Here is an 18,324-nt window from a genome sequence, read left to right as displayed (position 1 = left end):
ACAATAAAGGGTGAGCCTGCAAAGCATCCTGCCGAGCAGGTAGGGGACGGAGGTAATTGGGGCCCTGGGAGGAAGCTTTCCCCGCAGGGGACGAGCCCCCGGAAAAGGCCCGGCGCTGCGGCTGCCGCCAACCCAAGCGCGGAGGGGACCGCCGGCGGGCGAGGCACGGCGTGCGGCCGCGGGGTGCGAGCCGCCATGCCGCCCGGCCCGGCCCGGCCCTGCCCTACGGGGGGCAGCGAGGGACCCGCCGCGCCGCCCCGCCCTCTCCGGAGCGCCGCCCCGCCCGCCCCCCGCCGGGTGACGTCACCCCCAGCTCGGCCGGCGCCATTTTGAAAGTGGAGCGTTCGGGGGGGGGCCGGAGCGAGGCGCGGAGCGGGGGCAGCCCCAGGAGCGGAGCCGGCCGCACCCCCGCCGCCATCCGCCGCCATCCGCCCCCCGCCGCCGCCCCCCGCCCGGCACCGGCGGCCCCGCCGCGCAGCGCCGAGACCGCCCGACCCGCCGCGGCCGCTATCGCGAGCCCAACATGGCAGGTAAGGGGAGGCTGCCCCCGCGGGGCACCGGCCCCTGCCGCCGCCGCCGGGCGGGGGGCGCAGGTGAGGCTGCGGCAGCGGCCTGCCGGCCGGGCGGCGGGACTGCCGGCCGGGGGCAGCGGGCAGCGCCGCCTCCGTCCCCCGGCTCGCTGGGCTTTTCTCCCCGGCTCGCGGAATGCCTCGCAGCCTGCCTCTGCCTTCCCTGAGCCGCGGCCGCCGGCGTGCCGACTGCCCCTGCCTCGCTGGCTCCCCCGTCCCCGCGCTCCCATTCCGCCTCCGCTGCGCCTTCCTGATTTTTTTTTTTCCCCCTTTCTGGGAAATCGTGCTTTCCTCCCACCCACCCCTTCTTCCTTTCCCTCCCTTATCGCAAAAAAAAAAAAAAAAAAGGCATGAAAGAAGCAAGGTGGAGGGGCTTCGATGGGGGAAGTGGTGTATTTTGAAGTTCAGTGTGCAGGAGGCTTGCAGACAGGGTGGGTCTTTTGCCTTTTTTCTCTTTCCCCTACAGGCTTTTTGAATTTGTAAACGGGCTTGTATGTTGCATTTATTTCTCAGGTGGAGTTGGTGAGGACTGTGCAGAGAAGTGCTGCTGTGCACAGAGAGGTGTTCTAGGGTGCAGACGTGCTTGTGTCGAGAGTACAATTGCACCCTTCTGTAGGGTGCAGCTTTTAAGCATCTGCAAATGAGAGTAAAATTGGGCACAGGATGTAATTAAATAATACAGGTCTTTCTGTGTTTGCTTTCTCATTCTTTCCTGTGCTTGCTCCCCATTTTGCATCCTGAAGTGCTCTTGGTAGGCTAGAAGTGTGTATGCATAAGGTATCTCTTCGTTCTTACTTTTCCTTGCGATTTCTTAATTTGGAAATACATTCATCCCCCTCCTCTGCAAATGAATTGTCTTTTCAGTGCTTTGGAGGAGCAAGCATGAGAGGCTGTACTAGGTTTGTGCTTTGCTTTTTCCCCCTACACCATACGCCCATGCTCCACCCTCTTCTTTTTGTTTTAGTCGGGGGGGGGAAGGAAGTGCCAACTTGGTTCAAGTAAATTGTATGAAACATAGAATTTTAGCCTTAGGAAGAAAGAGCAGTGATTTTTCTTACAAGCTGTCCCCTTTAAAAGCTTCCATGGTGCCAGCTGCTAAATGACAAATGAAGAGGTTGGGGAGAGGAAAGGAAATAGGTTGTATGGGGTTTGGGGAATGGTAGAGAGATGTGTGTGGCAAACCTTTCCAATGTAGCTGCAGAAAGCATTTTCACATCTCTTGCGTAAATGGATGCTTGTACTTGCTTTCACCTTGTCAGGTTTTGTAGCTTGCATGCCTGTAATCCTTCAGAAAAGAAATTAAGGCAGGCAAAAAATGCAGACTGGACTCTGATTGTATTGCAGCTCTTCTCAACATTCTGAGACACTTGGTCTTTTTTGGAAAGATTATTTTGGGGCTTCTGGTTTCCATGTCTTTGACTTTTTTCCTCCCTTAACTTAGTGTAGAGGAGGGAAGAAGTCCCTTCTGTATTTGTTATTCCAAAAGTGGTAACAGACCTCTGGATTAATGTGTAAATGCCATCTGTTGCTCAGCCTGTTTGAATTGTGTTGAGGAAAAGTTCCATTTTGACAGTGGCTTTCAACAAAAAAAAAAAAGAGGCAAGCCCATTTCAGTCTCTTCCTGTATGTACTCAGCCCTGCAGTGATTTGCTCAGACTGAAATGCAAAAGAAATGGGTGGTGATTTTTTTGTGTGTTTTGGTGGCAGGGTTCAAATGAATCACTGCCTTCCGCCGAGGCAGTAATGTTCCTGAAGTTTTCTCTTCGATCCGTTTTCTATGGTAGTAGAACTTGTTAACATCAGATTGCTTGTTTGCTTTTCTGCTTGGATTTGCTGCTCTTTTAAGGCTGATAATTGCTTTCATTACTTCTGCGAAGAGACTCTAAAATTGTGGTAAAATTTTTTTCCTTTAGTCTGTAGGTTCAGTTTGTTTTTGTAAAAGAAGGAAATGAGTAGCATGCTTGGTTTATGTTGAACGAAAGACTGAAATTTTCCAAAAATGTACAGCTTTTTCTGGCAGTTACTGTTTAAATTGTTTGTGTGTGTGTGTGCGTGTTTGTAGAGGGTTCTGACTTCTAAAGTAGGAAGGAGCTTTGTGTGAAATAAGATGTTCACACACTCATTTTAAATGCGCAGTTAAAGTTAGCACTAGCAATGTTACTTAGTCCAGCGAGCTTTCGGTGGTAGAGGCTTTTATCACTGTTACTGCCTGTGCTTACACTGTTTTTGACAAACGTTGCATTGAACGCTGGCAAACCGCTAATGACAAAAACAATATCTGTAAAGGAAAAAGGTGGGGAGGGGCAATTTGTAATTGTGCCGACAGCATAGCTGAGGAAGTAGGCGTGTGCAACGTTGTCTGAAATTTTCAGTTGGTAACTATTGTGTGCTCTTTGTGTTGCTGTGGGGGGTCTCATTTTTTGATTGTGTTTTTTTAGGAGCTGGAGGAGGAAATGACATTCAGTGGTGTTTTTCTCAGGTGAAAGGCGCTGTAGATGATGATGTAGCAGAAGGTAAGAGCAATATTTTTTACTGAATGTTTTCTGACTTTAACTACTTCTTAGGTAGGGAGATGTGATTGCCATCTTACTAAAATATCTCAGTGTTGCTGTATGCAACTTGAGCAAAGCAAACAGACATTTAACGTGCATTCAGATACCCAGACTGAGGATTAAACTATGGTTTGAGAGTACTGTTCTGCCCACTTTTAAGAAGGGTTGGATTCAGGCTTCTTAAATATTTTGCTGGAATTGTTTTCCAAGATTGTTAGATTTTCCTGTCACTCAATTTTTGATTTGTGTTTTCTCCTAATCTGCGAAATGGGGAATGTGATACTTGCATTCCACAGGGAGGTGTTGTGAGAATTAATTACTGTTTGTACTCTTTGAAGATCTAAGTACTAGATAAAGATCAAGTAATTTTCCCAATCTTTCCAGCTTCTATTAACCAGAAGAGGAAGAAATCTGAATATTTGTGCATGCTTACTTATTAAGTAAAGAGGGGGTTTGTGTTTGAAGTAATACTGGGAATTGCCTAAAACTTTTCTAAGCTGGCAATGACAAATGTAATTTTATACTAAGATGGCTGCCTCTGATTGTGACTGCAAAAAATGTACTTGTTAGTTTCTTTTCCTTGGATTGGGGATCTTTAGAGGATTCATACTTTCTCTGTGCTGTTCAATCGCTGTGCTAGAGAGCAAAATTTCTTCTGAGGTCTTTTTTAGGGAAAGTTGCACTGACTTCTACATTTCTTTGGCCATAAAGTCCTGTTTGCACAACACAGCCTTCTAAGATCGTGAGTTAAAATTTTTCTTTTGCAAGCAGTTGGCCTTGTCACTTACGTAATTCTTCGGGTTTTTTCTGTTTTTACATATCTTGAATGCTCTGACTTACAAGTAAGATTAATGTTGTATTTAGAGGAGCGGTAACTACAGTTTCCATTATTTTCCCATTTGATGTGTGGTTCAAATTAAATTCCAAGGGCCAAAAAAAATCAGTATAAACATAAGTGACTTGTTTTTATTTACTAGCTGCAGCATGTGGCAAACGATGCACTTTCAAAGACTCCTGTCATTTACAAGCTGAAAGATGACTTTTGGAAACAAGAAAGCTGTAACAGTTTTTTTAAAGTTTAATTTTAAGTTCTTCAGGAAGTGTATTTTTAAAGCTTGAACTCAAAACTGTTCTTAAATGTGGTATAATTTTTCCCCGTCAGACTGTAAATTCTATAAACTTTATTTTAATTACATATCAAACTAAATCCTTAATTAAGTACAAATATTGAAGAAGTTGTGGTTGTGTGGCAAGTGCTTGCAAATAATTCTTCATGAAAATAGACATGTTGACATGCATATAATAGTAATGAGCTATATACATATATATATGGTAAAGTGGCTTTTATGGGGATCTGGAAAAGCGGAAATCAGGAAATAGTCTGTCCTTAACTTACTTAGCTGTTCTGAAGTATTGTACTTTGTTACGAAAGATGACTTGCTAGCCTTATGCTTCCTGACAGGTTAGCAGCTGTACTGTGTGTTGCTGGAGTCGTAGTGGGTGGAGTTCAGGGAAGCCTTCACTGTAAGTGAATTAACTAGCTTCAGTTTCAGCAAGCCAGTCAGGATGGTTTCCAAAAAATTGTAAGACTATCCATTTTTGATTTTATGGAAGATGCAGCCTTCTGATTTTGTGACCCAAAGAGCAGAGAAGTTTGGTTTCATTGTCAGCTCTAACTGACTTAGGATGAGTCTTAAGGTACAAACCCCAGAGCCTCGATATACTGTGAGACATCCTGAAATCTAAATGCCTAGATCCTGGAGTGAGGTCCCAAGGCTGGTATTATACTTCGTTGTAATGAATTTGTTGAGCTGAAATTCTCTCCTCTTCCTGTATATTCGGCTCCCACAATTCACGCTGGAAATTTTTGAAAGCCAGTTGTCTAATCAAAGCACAAGTTTAGCTTCCATGCGATCCTTTGAGTTCTTGTTATACTTCGTAATGTCTCCCTGTGATACTGTTGGAAGGGTTAATAATGTATCAAGCTGGTCATGTTTTTCCTTTTATTAGCTATATTTCTGGCTTTAAGGTTCACTTTAATGAAACGGAGCCTTGTGTGGTTCTTGCAAAAAATGGAACAGCAGCTTTGCATGCTTCTGAATACCCAGCATTTGCACTCCTTCAGAATACCCAAGGACAAGTTGACAGTGGCTCTAAGTCTAGTCTGAGGACCTTTTTTCCCTCCCTGCCTTTCTGTCTGCTTTCTTGTGGCAGGCACCATGGTGAAAGCTAAAGAAAATCTTGCTCTCTGAAGCTTAAATGATTGTTTGACCACTGTGGTCTGCAAGCTAACAAGTATGAACTCTAATTGTGTCTGTGACTGAGCACAGTGCCAATTTGTGTACGGTAGCACCTAGGGTGTGGATTTTTGTGTTCCAAATGGCTTTAGAGCTCAAATTTTAAAAACTAACTTTTGTTGTGGAATGCTGAAACTTCATTAAAAACAAGTGAAGAAAACAAACTCGAAAGAAATGGGAGGTTTCACTTTCTGTTTTCTTCCTGATCGTAATACAGTATTGCAATATTTATATTGGAAAGCTAGCTTAAACTAAACTAATAGAAGTGTTAACCAAGAAAACTGCATCTATTTAATTGCATTAATCAGTAGAATGCAAAACCAGTGGTCTCTCTACAATGTTGCCTATAAAACAGGCCAATGGAGGATAACACTTAATGCAGTAATAGTGGCAGCAACTTTAAAAAGCTTGCTAAGAATGCTAGTACGTAGCTTCCAGTAGATTTGAGGTCAGATCTGACCTCCTAACCGTCACATAATATGTGTAACCTATAATTCTTCAGATACTTAGGCTAGAATGGCTGTCTATTACAAAGTCAATATTTGGTGGCTTTGATGGCTGAAACATGAACTCTGATACATACAGTTTTTAATTTTCTGGCTTTCTAAGCGCCGTGTGATAGATGGATGTGACTGTTTCTTTTAGAGCTAATGAGGGTGGAAGGGAAAGAAGGGGGAAAGCTGTTACTAAAGCTTGAGGAAAGAAGATGGCAATGAGTTTGTATCTGGGGCCTGCCTGTGTCATTCTGCTGTGGCAAAGCTTTTCTAACTTGAGGAATATGGGTGTGTGAGGAGCAGAGAACTAGCCTCTTTTCTCTTGGTATGTATGGAATTTATCCTTGGTTGTAAGCTGTGGCCTGGCCCTATCAGATCACAAAGTTAAGCACAGAAATCAGGTTATAAATTGAAATCTGAGTGTCTGCTTTATTATAATTAGGGTCCTTAATTTTAACTGATGGCAAAAGTTTGCCTTTTTGTGATTTTAGCAGTCTATTGCATAAGGGCAAGGGTGTTGTAGCTTGTGCTGCCTCTGTTTCTGAAATAGCTGATTCTTTGCTCCACAGAAGTTTTTCTCCCTTCTTAATTTTATGTGTCTTGCTTGTGCCCAATTCTACAACATATTTGTGCTCAACTTGTTCCAGGTACTCTGGAGAATCCAGAGCCAGGACATTAGATTAGACAGGACTTCTCCAGTGGAGAACACAGAGTCATTGTCCTTGATAAGTTCGATGATCAGGTTATCAACATCATCTGTAATGGATTTTTTTTTTTCTTTTGTGCCATCACTGTTTCAGTGCAAGCAAGACTTAACTGTCCAGAAATACTCAAGAGCAGACATTACCATGTTTTCTTAGTGAAAGTTTCCTTTATGGGAATGATTATAGAAAAGGATTACGATGACTTTCTGCAGCAGTTTCAATGTTTTGGGACTTGTTTTTACTCTCCTGCTGTTATGTTCTCCAAGATGTGGCATAATGGCAGCTCCAGTTGGAAACAACTAAGAATTGTGAGTTTAAACTGTCTCTGAAAACTAGACACTTGCTTAATGGAATGAGTTCGTACTTCAGAACAAATTAAGTCAAATTTGTTTAATTACTTGGCAAAAGGAAAAGAGTCAAGCTGCTGTATCTAAATGTTCTTTCAAGTGTAATCCAAAGATACGTAAAAGTCTGATAGTCTGGGTCCAAGGCTGGGAGCCAGGAACTTAAGTCCTAAGCTTTAACCCTGAGTAATTACCACTCATCTTTGACAAGTTGTTTAACTATTTCATGCCCGAATTGTCTCTGAAAGAAGTACTGGAATATCTGCTGTGGGTGCTGATTACTAACTTAATTTTAAAGTCCGATGCTTAACTATTCTGTGCTGCTTTGTTAATAATCTATGACTTGTTTAATGTTTCCTCTTTTATAGCCAAAACATTGCTGTACTCTGTTTCAGTTTGTGCAGATGATGAACAGATGAAGTCTCTTACATGGCTATCCCTAGTCAGCTCGTGTGTGTGGTCAGAGATATAAACAAGATTTGACTTTTGTCTTGTTCAGGAAGGCTTTCTGTATTTGATTCTAAGTATGTTATATCTTTCAAGTGTAGTTTCATGTTTATTTTTGGCAGACTTCAAAATTGCAGAGCAGCTATGGGAACTGCTGTTGCTTCAGTAATGGTAGTTTGTCTTCAGTGCATGAGAATAGTTATCTCAGAGTAAGGAAAATTGAAGCCAGGAATGAGGACTGCTGTAAAAAGCAGTTTACCACCATCTGGAGTTCACGATCTTCTCTTGCCTTACCAGAAAGCTTTTTCTTTGTCAAGTAACATGTATCTGTAATAGTGGGTTAGAGCTGCTGAGCCTCCTTTGGAAAGTTGGTTAGCTCTGTCTTACCAGACTGTTACGCCTGGTGGCACATCTGGTTCTGTAGGCTTACCAACAATTGACTAATAGGGACCCATACCTTGAGATGGAGGGATGTTGCTGGGATCAGTTGGGAAGAAGGGCTTCTGCTGAGCTGTGTTTGTGGACAGGAGTCACAGAAGAGAAACAATGGCATTATTATAGAAGTCACTGATGGGCTTTTTTAATGGGGATTGATGGAATAGGAGGGGAGGAAAAATTCTCAGAGAAAAGTAGCAAAGGTGTGAGAGGTTGCGATAATAATGCTGAAGAAAGATTGGGGTATAGTTGTGGGAGGGAGCTTAATTTGGGTTTTTGAAGGCTGTGGTTATGTTCTGTATGCTGATAAGGTAACATCAGTTAGAAGGAGCAAGGACTGGTAATAGGTTTGTTTTTAAGGGGTAGTTTGAAATACGCTGGAGATGAATAAAAAGACCCATGGTTATAGTCCTATTCTGTATTCCTAAGTCTGCTTCTGTATTTTAGCTCTTTTAACTTCAGCCATTTGTAGAATGACTGACTGTATCTAGAGAGAGAAATAGGCTACTGTGTTCTAGGAACTGCTGGTCTAGATTGACTAAAGTGTGCATTTAAAGTGTGAAGTCCCCCAAAACAAAGAGCATTTAGCAAACAGCTAAATAGTAAGTGGCTGTTTAGCTTCCTAGAAGTTATTCAGTACTCTCTCTTGACATGGGTTTGGTAGCTACGGCACTTCAGCTTGTCAGTCACACTGACCGGTATTGTTCTGTTACTTCTGTGATGCTTTGCTGTTCTTGGAATCTTTTCTGCATATAAAAATTAGTTGGAAAAAGGAGTGGGTTTTTCGTGTCGTAAATACGGTGGTTATCCAACAGTACAAATGAATGCAACTTGGCTACCAGTGGCAATCATGGCGGATTACAACTCTTGATCAGCTTTGTGAAACTTCATAGCTTTTAATTTTAAAGGTGCTACCTAAACGATTCTGGTTTGGGTATTTCTACCCTAGAAATGGGTTTCTGTGGTAGCTGTAGCTTCATAGAATGTGTTTTAGGAGAACTAAAATGAAGAATAAAACTTCTACTGGATGCAGTGCTGAAGTAAGAGTTAAGAGCTGGGTGTTCCTAGCTGTACTGTCTGCCTTTTTTTCTTTTTTTTTTTTTCCTTCCTTCTTTCTGTTCTCTTCTGACTTGCCTATTTAGGCCATGGTTACATGTTTGGCAGCATTTCTGCTTAAAGAGGCACTCCTTCCCACTTTGCTGGCACAAGTGTTCATGTAACTGCACAATGAACTTGTTTGGGAAGCTGATCCAGCTGAAAAATACTTAAAATTGTCATTTTGACTGGATTATTTTTCAGCTGAATTGAACCCTGATCTGGTTCTCAGTGCTCTGTGTGTGCTTGTGCCAGCATAGTGTGGAGAGTGATCAAGTGGCTCAAAGGAACATGAGGAACTCCGGAAGAGGGTTGGTCTCTTTATAGGACTTTATGTACAGTCATCACAAGACCCTGATCTCTGAAGTGCTATGCTACTACAAATGGTAAAATCGACTGATAAAAAGGACTTTAAACCTTTGCTGTTCAAGAGAGATACTTTGAACATGTGCTATCTGAAGGTCAGCAATAGAATATACTACTGATACTGTAACAGTAATCTTAAGAGACTGAACTAAAATACCGGCCAATAAGGTAACTGAAGCTTTGTTATGGTGCACTAGTGCTTGACAGAGATCCTGCATCACTGGTGGTCATCTTTTAGATGTAAAGACTGAAGCTGGTCCAAGTCCGTGCTGCTATTGAAAACAAGTGGACCTGTAGATTTTTACTGGGTTACACTGCAGTTGAATCAGATCCCTGAATTTAAGGCTGTGTGGATGTGCAAACTCTAGACGTGTAAAGAAAGGGTGATGAAAACATGTGTCTGAGGGTAGGTGGAGAATGCAGAACTACCTCATTTGGTAGCAGCACTGATCTAGGTAGGTATAAGCCAGTTGTCAAACTGCTGTGCAGTGTGACAGTTGTAGATTTTTTTGAAATTAGATATCATGTACACATGTGCAAACACATGCAGGGACACAACACAATGTCATTTATCACTATGTTGTAAATAATCTTTTTGACATTTCTCTGCAGCAAAACTAGTACACATGGAATAGATTTTCTTCCTTCAGTGTCCACACAAGCAGTATGTGGAAATGACATTTGTTTAGCATTGTTACCAGCTCTGTTAGTACCAAGAGCTGTGTTAATATCAGTACAGTTTAGTTTCTTGGAAGTTGTTCTAGAAAAGAATACCACTTAATTGGGAGAGGGATTACTTACTGATTGCTTTACTGTAAAGCACTTTAAAAAGATAATCTGACAAATGATAATCTTCTCTTATCGTGTCTTATCACTCTTAATATGATTTGAAAAACTGATTCCCTTGTTTTGGGGTTTGACTTCATCTAAACTAATGTATTGTCTTGCATTTAAATGCTGTAGAATTAGGCTTTCTTTGTTTTAGGTGCTGTTTGTGCATACAATTAAATCTGCTATGTACTGTACCTCCTGTAGTAAAAACATCAATTACTGATGGTACCAAATCAAGGCTACATTTGTTCTTTCCTCTTTAGGAAACACTGTGCTCCCAAAGCAATTTCATTAGTATAAGATGCTTTTATAACTGCCTTAAGGGTATTTTCCAGACCTTTTTTTGTATTTTCAATGCTCTATAATACGCAGTACCATAATTATGTCTACAATATTTTTAGTATGGAGCGAAAAGTTTTGCAGAATAAGTCAGTGTTCAGTAATTATGTGAAACTGAGGTTTACCCTTCTTGAAAAAATGATTGAAATGAAAATGATTGAAATGAATGAAAAGTCCTGGCATAGGTAGGCACTTATGTTGTGAATGTGAATAGAGACAGCAGTTACCATATTTCTATGAAAATAAAAGGAAAGAAAAACAGGAATTATGATACTTGCTCCAAACCAATTTAGAATAATCTCTTTCAAGAAGCAGCAGTGGGTCTTAATAGTCAAAATAACTACATCTGGACAGTTTTCTAGATTTTAAACTTGAGTGGAATATTTGTAATTATAGCTTTGTTATATTGCTTTATAGCTCAGTTATGCTCTTAAAGCATGCACTAGCTAAATGCTAGTTTTGTAGGGTTAGTATGCAAGTAAGCTGGAAACAGAAAGGATGTTGTCATCTTTTATGCTGTTACGTGAGCCTTCCTGAAAATGAGGGAAGCCTAAAAAGGTGTCTTGTCTTAAGAGGTGAAGTACTGATACTGTGTGTGTCTGCGCACTTGTTAATGATTTTGTATAGCAGGACTTCCTTTATTGCATATACTGTTGCTCACTTTCTGGCTCCCTGAACAGGACTGCTTTAGGAGATTGCTCTGGGCAGCAGGTAGTGTTACATGATGGTGGTCTTGTCTTGTTCTTTTCTGTGACTGGAAGGTTTTGGGTTGTTACATTTGCTTTTAAAGTGAAGATGCTGGCTAAGGAGACATCAGGTAGGGTGTTGCTACTGTGAGTTGATAATATTACTGAAAACAATTATTTGAGGCTTCTGTTCATGACTGTAATTTGGTTACAGAAACAGAAGCGGCTGTAAGCTTCTCTTCTAACTTACCAAGCTTTTGTTAAGCACTAGAGGAGAAATTATTAATTTGGTTAGCCATTCTTTATAAAAATGTATTTTCCTCTTAGTGATCCACAAGTGATAGCACCATTAAGAAAACCGGCGTATTTAGGTCAGATGTTAAACCCCTTAGGCAGTTAGGCTTGCATCTAATTTTGGAAGAAAATTTTAGGGTCAGGAAAAGAGGGTTTAAAAGAGTTGTATTGTAAACAAAGATTGATTTTTTTTTTTTTTTTTTTTTTTTTTTTTTCCCCCCCCAGGTATGTAGAATGCATTTTGTGTGGAAGTGTTTCTCTTTGCATTTCCAATTGCAGTTCTTAAATTAATGCTCTGGGAATAATGTGATCTCCAAACACACACAGTTGGCACTCTATGTTTTTGAGAAGTTGAGAAAAGATAATTGCATATATTCAGGAACAGTTAAGGTAATTGAGACTTCAGACTACAGCTGCTTATTTAAAATTTGGATTAATTTCTAATATATTCTTGTCTGTTAAATGCTAGTAGCTGTATTTTCCTTTTTCCCTGATGAATATAAAAAGTGTTCCAGGGACCATTCTTTGACTAGTGATTTGAGTAGTGATTTCAGCTGGCCAAAATTTAAGCTGGCCTTTCTCCTGTTAGTAGAAGGTTAGAAGATGATATGCAGAAATTATGACCTGTGTGTGTTTGTGTATAGTGCTTATAAATGTAGTCTGAAGGACTTACTTTTTTCAAATAACTTCAAATTTTAAAGTAAATTGGTCCAGCAGACAAGAGCTACATACTGAAATAAATCTTTAGCTTCAAGTCTCCTAAATATATAATGATTCCCAAAGACATTTGTTTCAGAGCTCCTGGACTTTTTTCCAATGGAATTACATAATAAAAACCTAACTTCTGAGGTACTGTTCTTGGGTCATTGTGTAAAGATTCATTTATAGAAATACTGGAGATAATTTAAAAATCTTGGATTATCTTTTAATAATTGCCGTGTTCAGCTTGTTTTGGAGTGACGTGTGGCCTTGGTATGGAAAGAGGAATTAGAATTCAAGTTGCATCCTGACTTGCCTGTAGGTTCATTGTCACTTCAAGTAGCTGCTGCTTCTGAAAGAGATGGTCCTTCCTTGTACCTTTATGAGTTACTGCTTTGAGCTGACACAGATGTTCACTTAGCTGCGTAGTGATCGCTTTGGGAAACTGACCTGAATGAAAATTACATGTCTTGGATTATTTGCTATCAGATTAATTTTATCCTGAGTTAGCTTCCCCAGACTGATTTGTCAAACTGTAACAAATGTTTGTAGTAGAATAGGTAGCACTGCTACAGGAATGGGACAAGAGATGTGAGAGGTGAATGGATGGATTGCTTCTCTTGGAGATATGATAATGGTTTTAAGGCAACATGTGAAACTATGGTATTGTGAACAGCTTGCTCAGTCTCCTCCTCAGCCTTTTTATGCTTAGAGTTGATATGTGCTTGTTCATAGACTGCCTTTCATATGGAAAACTCTACTTTCAGTGAATTGAGATTCATGTTTGAGGACACCTCTTCTGAAAGATCAATGTGAACAAACAGCAATTGAAGTTGAAGCCTGCAAACTTTTTCATTATATAGTCTAGCAGTGAGAAAACGGCACTGCATTATAGAGGTAATAGTGAAGCATTCGTAACCTATTTTAGTGGAATGTGGAACTGGCAGGAATGGCTTTTTGACCAAAATTTAAAAACTTTCTATATAGTCCTTCTGCCTTTTCTTAGTCTGTTCTTAACAAAAGCCACCCATGAAGCTGTGATGTTGTTGTTGTTATTTTGGTTTGGTTTTAGCTGAATCTTACTTTTTTCTTTTTGTTTTCAAGAAATACCCAGGGTCTTTCATTTTACTCCAGACCCTTTTGGAAGTGATAACCCACTCTTGAAAGTGGTGGGGGCTGGTAATATACCAGTTCTGTTACTGGAGCAGAACACATGCTGTGCTTAACTCAGGAATTTTGTGTCTGACAGTATTTAGATGCCTCAGAGGAAAGTGCAGTGGGAAGACAGAGAACATTTAAAATGAAACAAAAAAACCCACTTGGAGATTCTGCACATCAGGTGGTTGGCTCCCTGGAGCTTGTGGATTCTTTTCCTTGATTTGACCTGAAGAAGCTCATACCAAACCTGGGAATAACAAACATCTACTTGTTTCTGTAGCATTCTCATCTTTCTGCTGTTTCTGAAAATGAGTGAAGTATGTTCTAAATTGCCATCTACAACTGTGCTTCTGGGTCATCTCTCTGTTCTGTTGCTCGGTGTTCCTGCACAAGGGTAATTAAGCATGCATGTTGTTAGAAAAAATGGCATGACCGAGTGATTGCATCCTGTGTAGGAGCACTTCTGACCTAATCTTTCCCTCTTGCTGGTTGCTATCATTTTGAAGAAGTCATCAAGAGAAGATCGTGTACACAGCCCTCTTTGGTCTTGTAAGCTTGTTTTTGTATATGTTGAAATTCTTTTTCCAAAAGTTTTACAATTCTGTAGCATTCAGTTGGAAGTTGTTTGGCACTTTCTAATTCATGTTCTTTCTAACCAGTGTCTTTTGATGGAGGCTCAAGTTTCTTACAGAGTTGTTACTACTCTTTTGCTTTTTACCAAGTTTAAAGTTTAGATTTAAATTTAAGGGGGGGGGGGGGGGGGGCAGCGGGATTGACAAAAAGGAAAATGGGAAATGGAGATAACTGAAAGTAATCATCCAGAGTTGTTTCATCAGGAAGGTCACTAAGTCATTTTAACCCCTCCATGCTTTGTTTTCCCTGTCTGTAAGACTAGTGTGCCTGTTCCCTGAAATCAAGTTCCAAAACTTTTAAAAGCTATTGCAAGGAACTTTGGGATCCTTGCAGGACAGTAATAATACTAAATACTCTCTATCTTGTTTTCAGCTGTTATACAACTCTTCCAAAATCTAAAGAAAAGGTCCTAATTTATAGATAGAGAAGGTGAGAGATGTAAAATAATTAACTTAAAAGGTCAGTATTTTGCTCAGATTAGCAGACTATATATATATTTAAGATGTGCTATAAATTTAAGTGTCTGCCTTAGAGTTGTCAAGACTTGTAGATTCCATTTTGCATCATTTAGAGAAGTAAGTGTTAAGAATCTCTGAAAGTCCAGGCCAGAAACTAGCAATGGTCTCTCTTTAATAATTTTTTTTTTAAGAAGCTGAGGCATGTATGCTTGGGCCAGAATAGAAACACAGGAAAATACTTGCCAAGTGGGGAAAAAAAAAGAAGAGGCAGCTGGTAAAGGGAAGACTCTTTTTTTCGGGTTCCAAGTGCCACTAAAAAATGCATTAAGTATTGAAATGAACTGATGAAGGAGTGAATGCCTATAGTGAGTGCAGTAATCAGAAATTTTTATTCCACGGTCACTTAATAGTCAGAACTGTGTATTCATCTCTGCTGGAGACTTCAGTTGTACTTGTGACCTTCACAGGCGCTGTGCTCTCCGGCAAGCTGCCTGAAATTCATCTAGTGAGTGTGCCTCCCTCCCTCCTTCTCTCCCTCCCTTCTGTTACAGTAGGTAAGAGTGATTTTTTGCTTTCATTTTCCTTCCTTAGAAGGAGGCACTTTACACGTTGTCTGAGGTACAATGGTCTCTTGCATTCTGCACATGAAGATTAAAAGACTTAGAAATTTTTGGCCTTAGCTTTTGCACCTGAAATAAAAGCTTTGGTCAAAGAATGGATGAGAAGAGTCTGAAACAGCATGATCGTTTCTAGGAGTTGTTTTTTGTATCTACAACAGAAATGCACACCAAGTCACAGAATTCTCGTAGCTGATTTTGAAAGGCATTGCCAAACTATGGTATTTTCCTAAAATACTGCTACTAATTTTTAACTTGCAGCATGCGTTTTGGAATGGCTTCAGTAAAAAGGGAAAATCAAGATATTCCAGTGCTGTTAGTCTGTAGCATTCTCAGTGACAAATCAAGAAAGGCGTTGCCTAAAGGCTTCTGTTATGTACATGCAAAACAATAGCACAGTATGTTATTTGCAAACAGAAAACTAACCACTGGCTTTTCTGTGCTGTGCAGCCTATTGAAATTCTGGCTGTGATTCCAGCAGGGATTTTTCCATAAATAGCTCTGTACTACTTCAGAACACAAACAAGCCCCTGAAAAGATCTGAAGTAAGGTCTTCTGAGGGGACTATTTAGCCTATGTTCTTAGGGTGTACTTCGGTGTAGATACTGTAGTGGATGTGAGGAATGTTTCTATAGGTTGAGGTGGGGGGGGGCTGTCAGCAGGAATTGAGAAGTAAATAGTTACTGATTCAAATTAGTTTCAAGGACTCATGAATCAATAACCTGGCTTGAGCATAGGAAAAAAAGGATAATAAAAATGAACAAATGTAAGTGGAAGCAGGTATGTTTTCCTTTTAGTATTGAAGTGGTTTTTGGTTTTGTTTGTTTTTTTTTTTTTTTTAAATAAAAGCCATTAGGTAATGACTTTTAGGCATTAGGTAATGGTTCAAGTACATACAACTTGAAATAGAAATGATTTATTCTTTCAATGAACAGACATCCAAATTAACACATCCTTTTAAAATTTTTACTGATTGGATGTTTGGTTATGTGAATTAATACAGCTAATTTTGTAGTGCAGGTTTTTCAGTGCTATATAGGTGAACATCCTCTTGAATAAGTAATACAGGGGCAACTTTCATGTAGACATGTTCAGTTATAATTAGTGTAAGCTATCTTGAGTAAGGTAATTTGTAGTCTTGAGGAGAAGCTTGTAAACATTCTGTGAATTAGAAGAAGAGGTGAGTAAATGTTTCTGTGATTTGCCTAGTTCACAGGGCTGATTTTCTGCTAGTCCTGTTGCTACTAAATATTTTTTTTTAACAGTGCAGAAAACCCCTTTTAAAGGGAATCAAAGAGCATCAAAATAACTTTGGCATTTGTGAAATCCATGCTTTGAGTGGTAGGCTCTTCAGTGTCCTTCTCAGCCCCTGGTTATCAAACAAATGTGTTTATCAGCTGTCACAACAGAATGAGGATGGTATCCCAGAGAATAGGGCTGACAGGACCTTGGGAGCTTGTTAGTATGTTCTCTAAATGCACATCTTTCAAGTATACTTATTACTCCTGTTGGACGTTTATTAAAAAACCTTCATCTGTGGAGATTCTACAGTCTCAGAAGCCTATATTTGAGAGCTTAACTACCCGTAGTCTTGAATGACTTTGTTCATAATGTCTAAAATCACTTTTGGTGAAGGAACACTTAAAACTTCTGTGTGGGGATTGTGCACTGGTCTTGAATGGAAGTTATCCCTGATACCCATACAAGGCAGTGACTTCGTGCCATTAACTGGATATAACTTAGTGGGAAGAACAGCTTAACTGTTGACACTTTTAAGGCCTAGATGGTATTTCTGAGCTTGTTGAGATTTTTTTTTTTCCCCCAAGAACTTCCTTTTTCGTTCCTCCTCAGTATATTGAGAACAGTTCCCTAAGAAGATGGAAGTATAAATAAAACAGCTAGGCAATACAGCAAAGCACTTCTGCTACAAGGGGTAATTAGCGTGGTTTTGGAAAATAGATACATCGCTAACATGTTTATCACAGTGAGAAGAAATAAAGCTTGAATAAACGTTAGTCGAATTCTTTTAATGCATTTTTGGGAATCCTCATACTATGTATAACTTGCATTTCATAGTGTGTCTTATGAGAACTATGGAGCGCTTCTGTAAGCATTATGTATAAATCCTGAAGGAGCCTAGTGAGTGTGTAGTACTGCAACTTAGCTCTAAGAATAGAGGTTTTCCAGAGAGCAGTGGCTTGAGATGGAGTTCTGGTCTCCTGAATCTTCACTCTACATATAGTTAATAGGATGTCCTTTATCTGCAGGTTGGCAGGAATGTTTTCAGAGGTCAGGAATGGCAGCGCTGTTCTCCTCTGAATAGAGGCTATGTAATTTCTCTGTTCCAGCATAAAGTTTATTCTGGAAAATCAGTAAACCTGAGTTTTTGCCCTCAGCAGTGCTAAAATTGAGATGTTACTTTCTTGGAAATGACATATGCAGAAACAGTTTTGCTGTAGCTTTATTAATGACATTATAAAGTGAAGCTCTGCAGGCAGAAAATATGTTGGAACAAGTCATGTACCAGAGTACTAAGGCTAGACAAATGCTGTGTTAGAGCAGAAATAATCTAATCTGTTACTTGTAAGCCTTTTTGTCTCAATTCTCCTTGTATTGCTCAGTAAGTCCCTCAGTTTTGTGAGTGATAGTGACAGAACATTCAGGCACCTAAGGAGATCTTATATGAAGCAACTGTGGGCATGAAGTTAGTTCCTGCTAGAGTTAATTTTGTTCCCCTATAATTGGGTATGTATGATCTGTATGTGATTGTACAAAGGACAGAAATGATGAGTAACTCCCCAACGAAATTCTACACAATACAAATATAACTTAACCCTTCTGTCATCTTTGTCCAGGAAGACCTCTCATAAATCAGTGTAGGTTTTGCTGGCTGAACAGTGTTTCTGTAATGGAAATATAACTAGTGTGGATTGTATATAGTACTGCTTAGTACAATTACTTTGTTTAAAGGGATAATGTATGGTTGAAAGGTACAGTCCCTGTAATAGTAGATGTTTGAAACAGGAAAATTCAAAGGGAAGGAAGCTCTTTTTCTGTGTCATTTAGTCCATTATCACTATGTCTGCAGTAATATAGAAAATGCTTCCTCTATAGTATAAACTGTAGAAGCAGAGAACACTGACGCTGCCAGTTTCCCCCTTCAAGCAAACCGTAGACTTTATATTCTACTGGGCTTACATTTTAGCTAAGACTTCACTTGGGGTTTAAAAAAAAAAAAAAGGTGGTTTTAGGTGGAGTTTTATTGCTGCAGCACCAAAGAACACATGCTTATTTTCAATTTTTTTA

The 18,324-nt window shown here is 40.0% G+C and overlaps 1 protein-coding gene across 2 annotated transcripts in view; it reads left to right on the top strand.

Moving 5' to 3' along the window:
* Window positions 1-450: 450 nt before the first annotated feature.
* The window catches only part of PPP2R2A (protein phosphatase 2 regulatory subunit Balpha), a 42,117-nt gene continuing 24,243 nt past the window's right edge, over window positions 451-18,324 (top strand). Inside the window, exons 1-2 of one of the 2 annotated variants that reach the window (XM_076359033.1) lie at window positions 451-530; window positions 3,008-3,082. In XM_076359033.1, the coding sequence (XP_076215148.1) occupies window positions 524-530; window positions 3,008-3,082 (82 nt within the window). In that variant the 5' untranslated portion in view covers window positions 451-523. Of the gene's footprint in view, window positions 531-2,311; window positions 2,350-3,007; window positions 3,083-18,324 lie in introns of those variants that run through there. The other variant, XM_076359032.1, reaches the window with a different exon arrangement.

This window comes from Aptenodytes patagonicus, chromosome 24 (genome assembly GCF_965638725.1).
Source record: "Aptenodytes patagonicus chromosome 24, bAptPat1.pri.cur, whole genome shotgun sequence".
NCBI lineage: Eukaryota > Metazoa > Chordata > Aves > Sphenisciformes > Spheniscidae > Aptenodytes > Aptenodytes patagonicus.
This window is presented reverse-complemented; position numbering and strand designations above follow the sequence as displayed.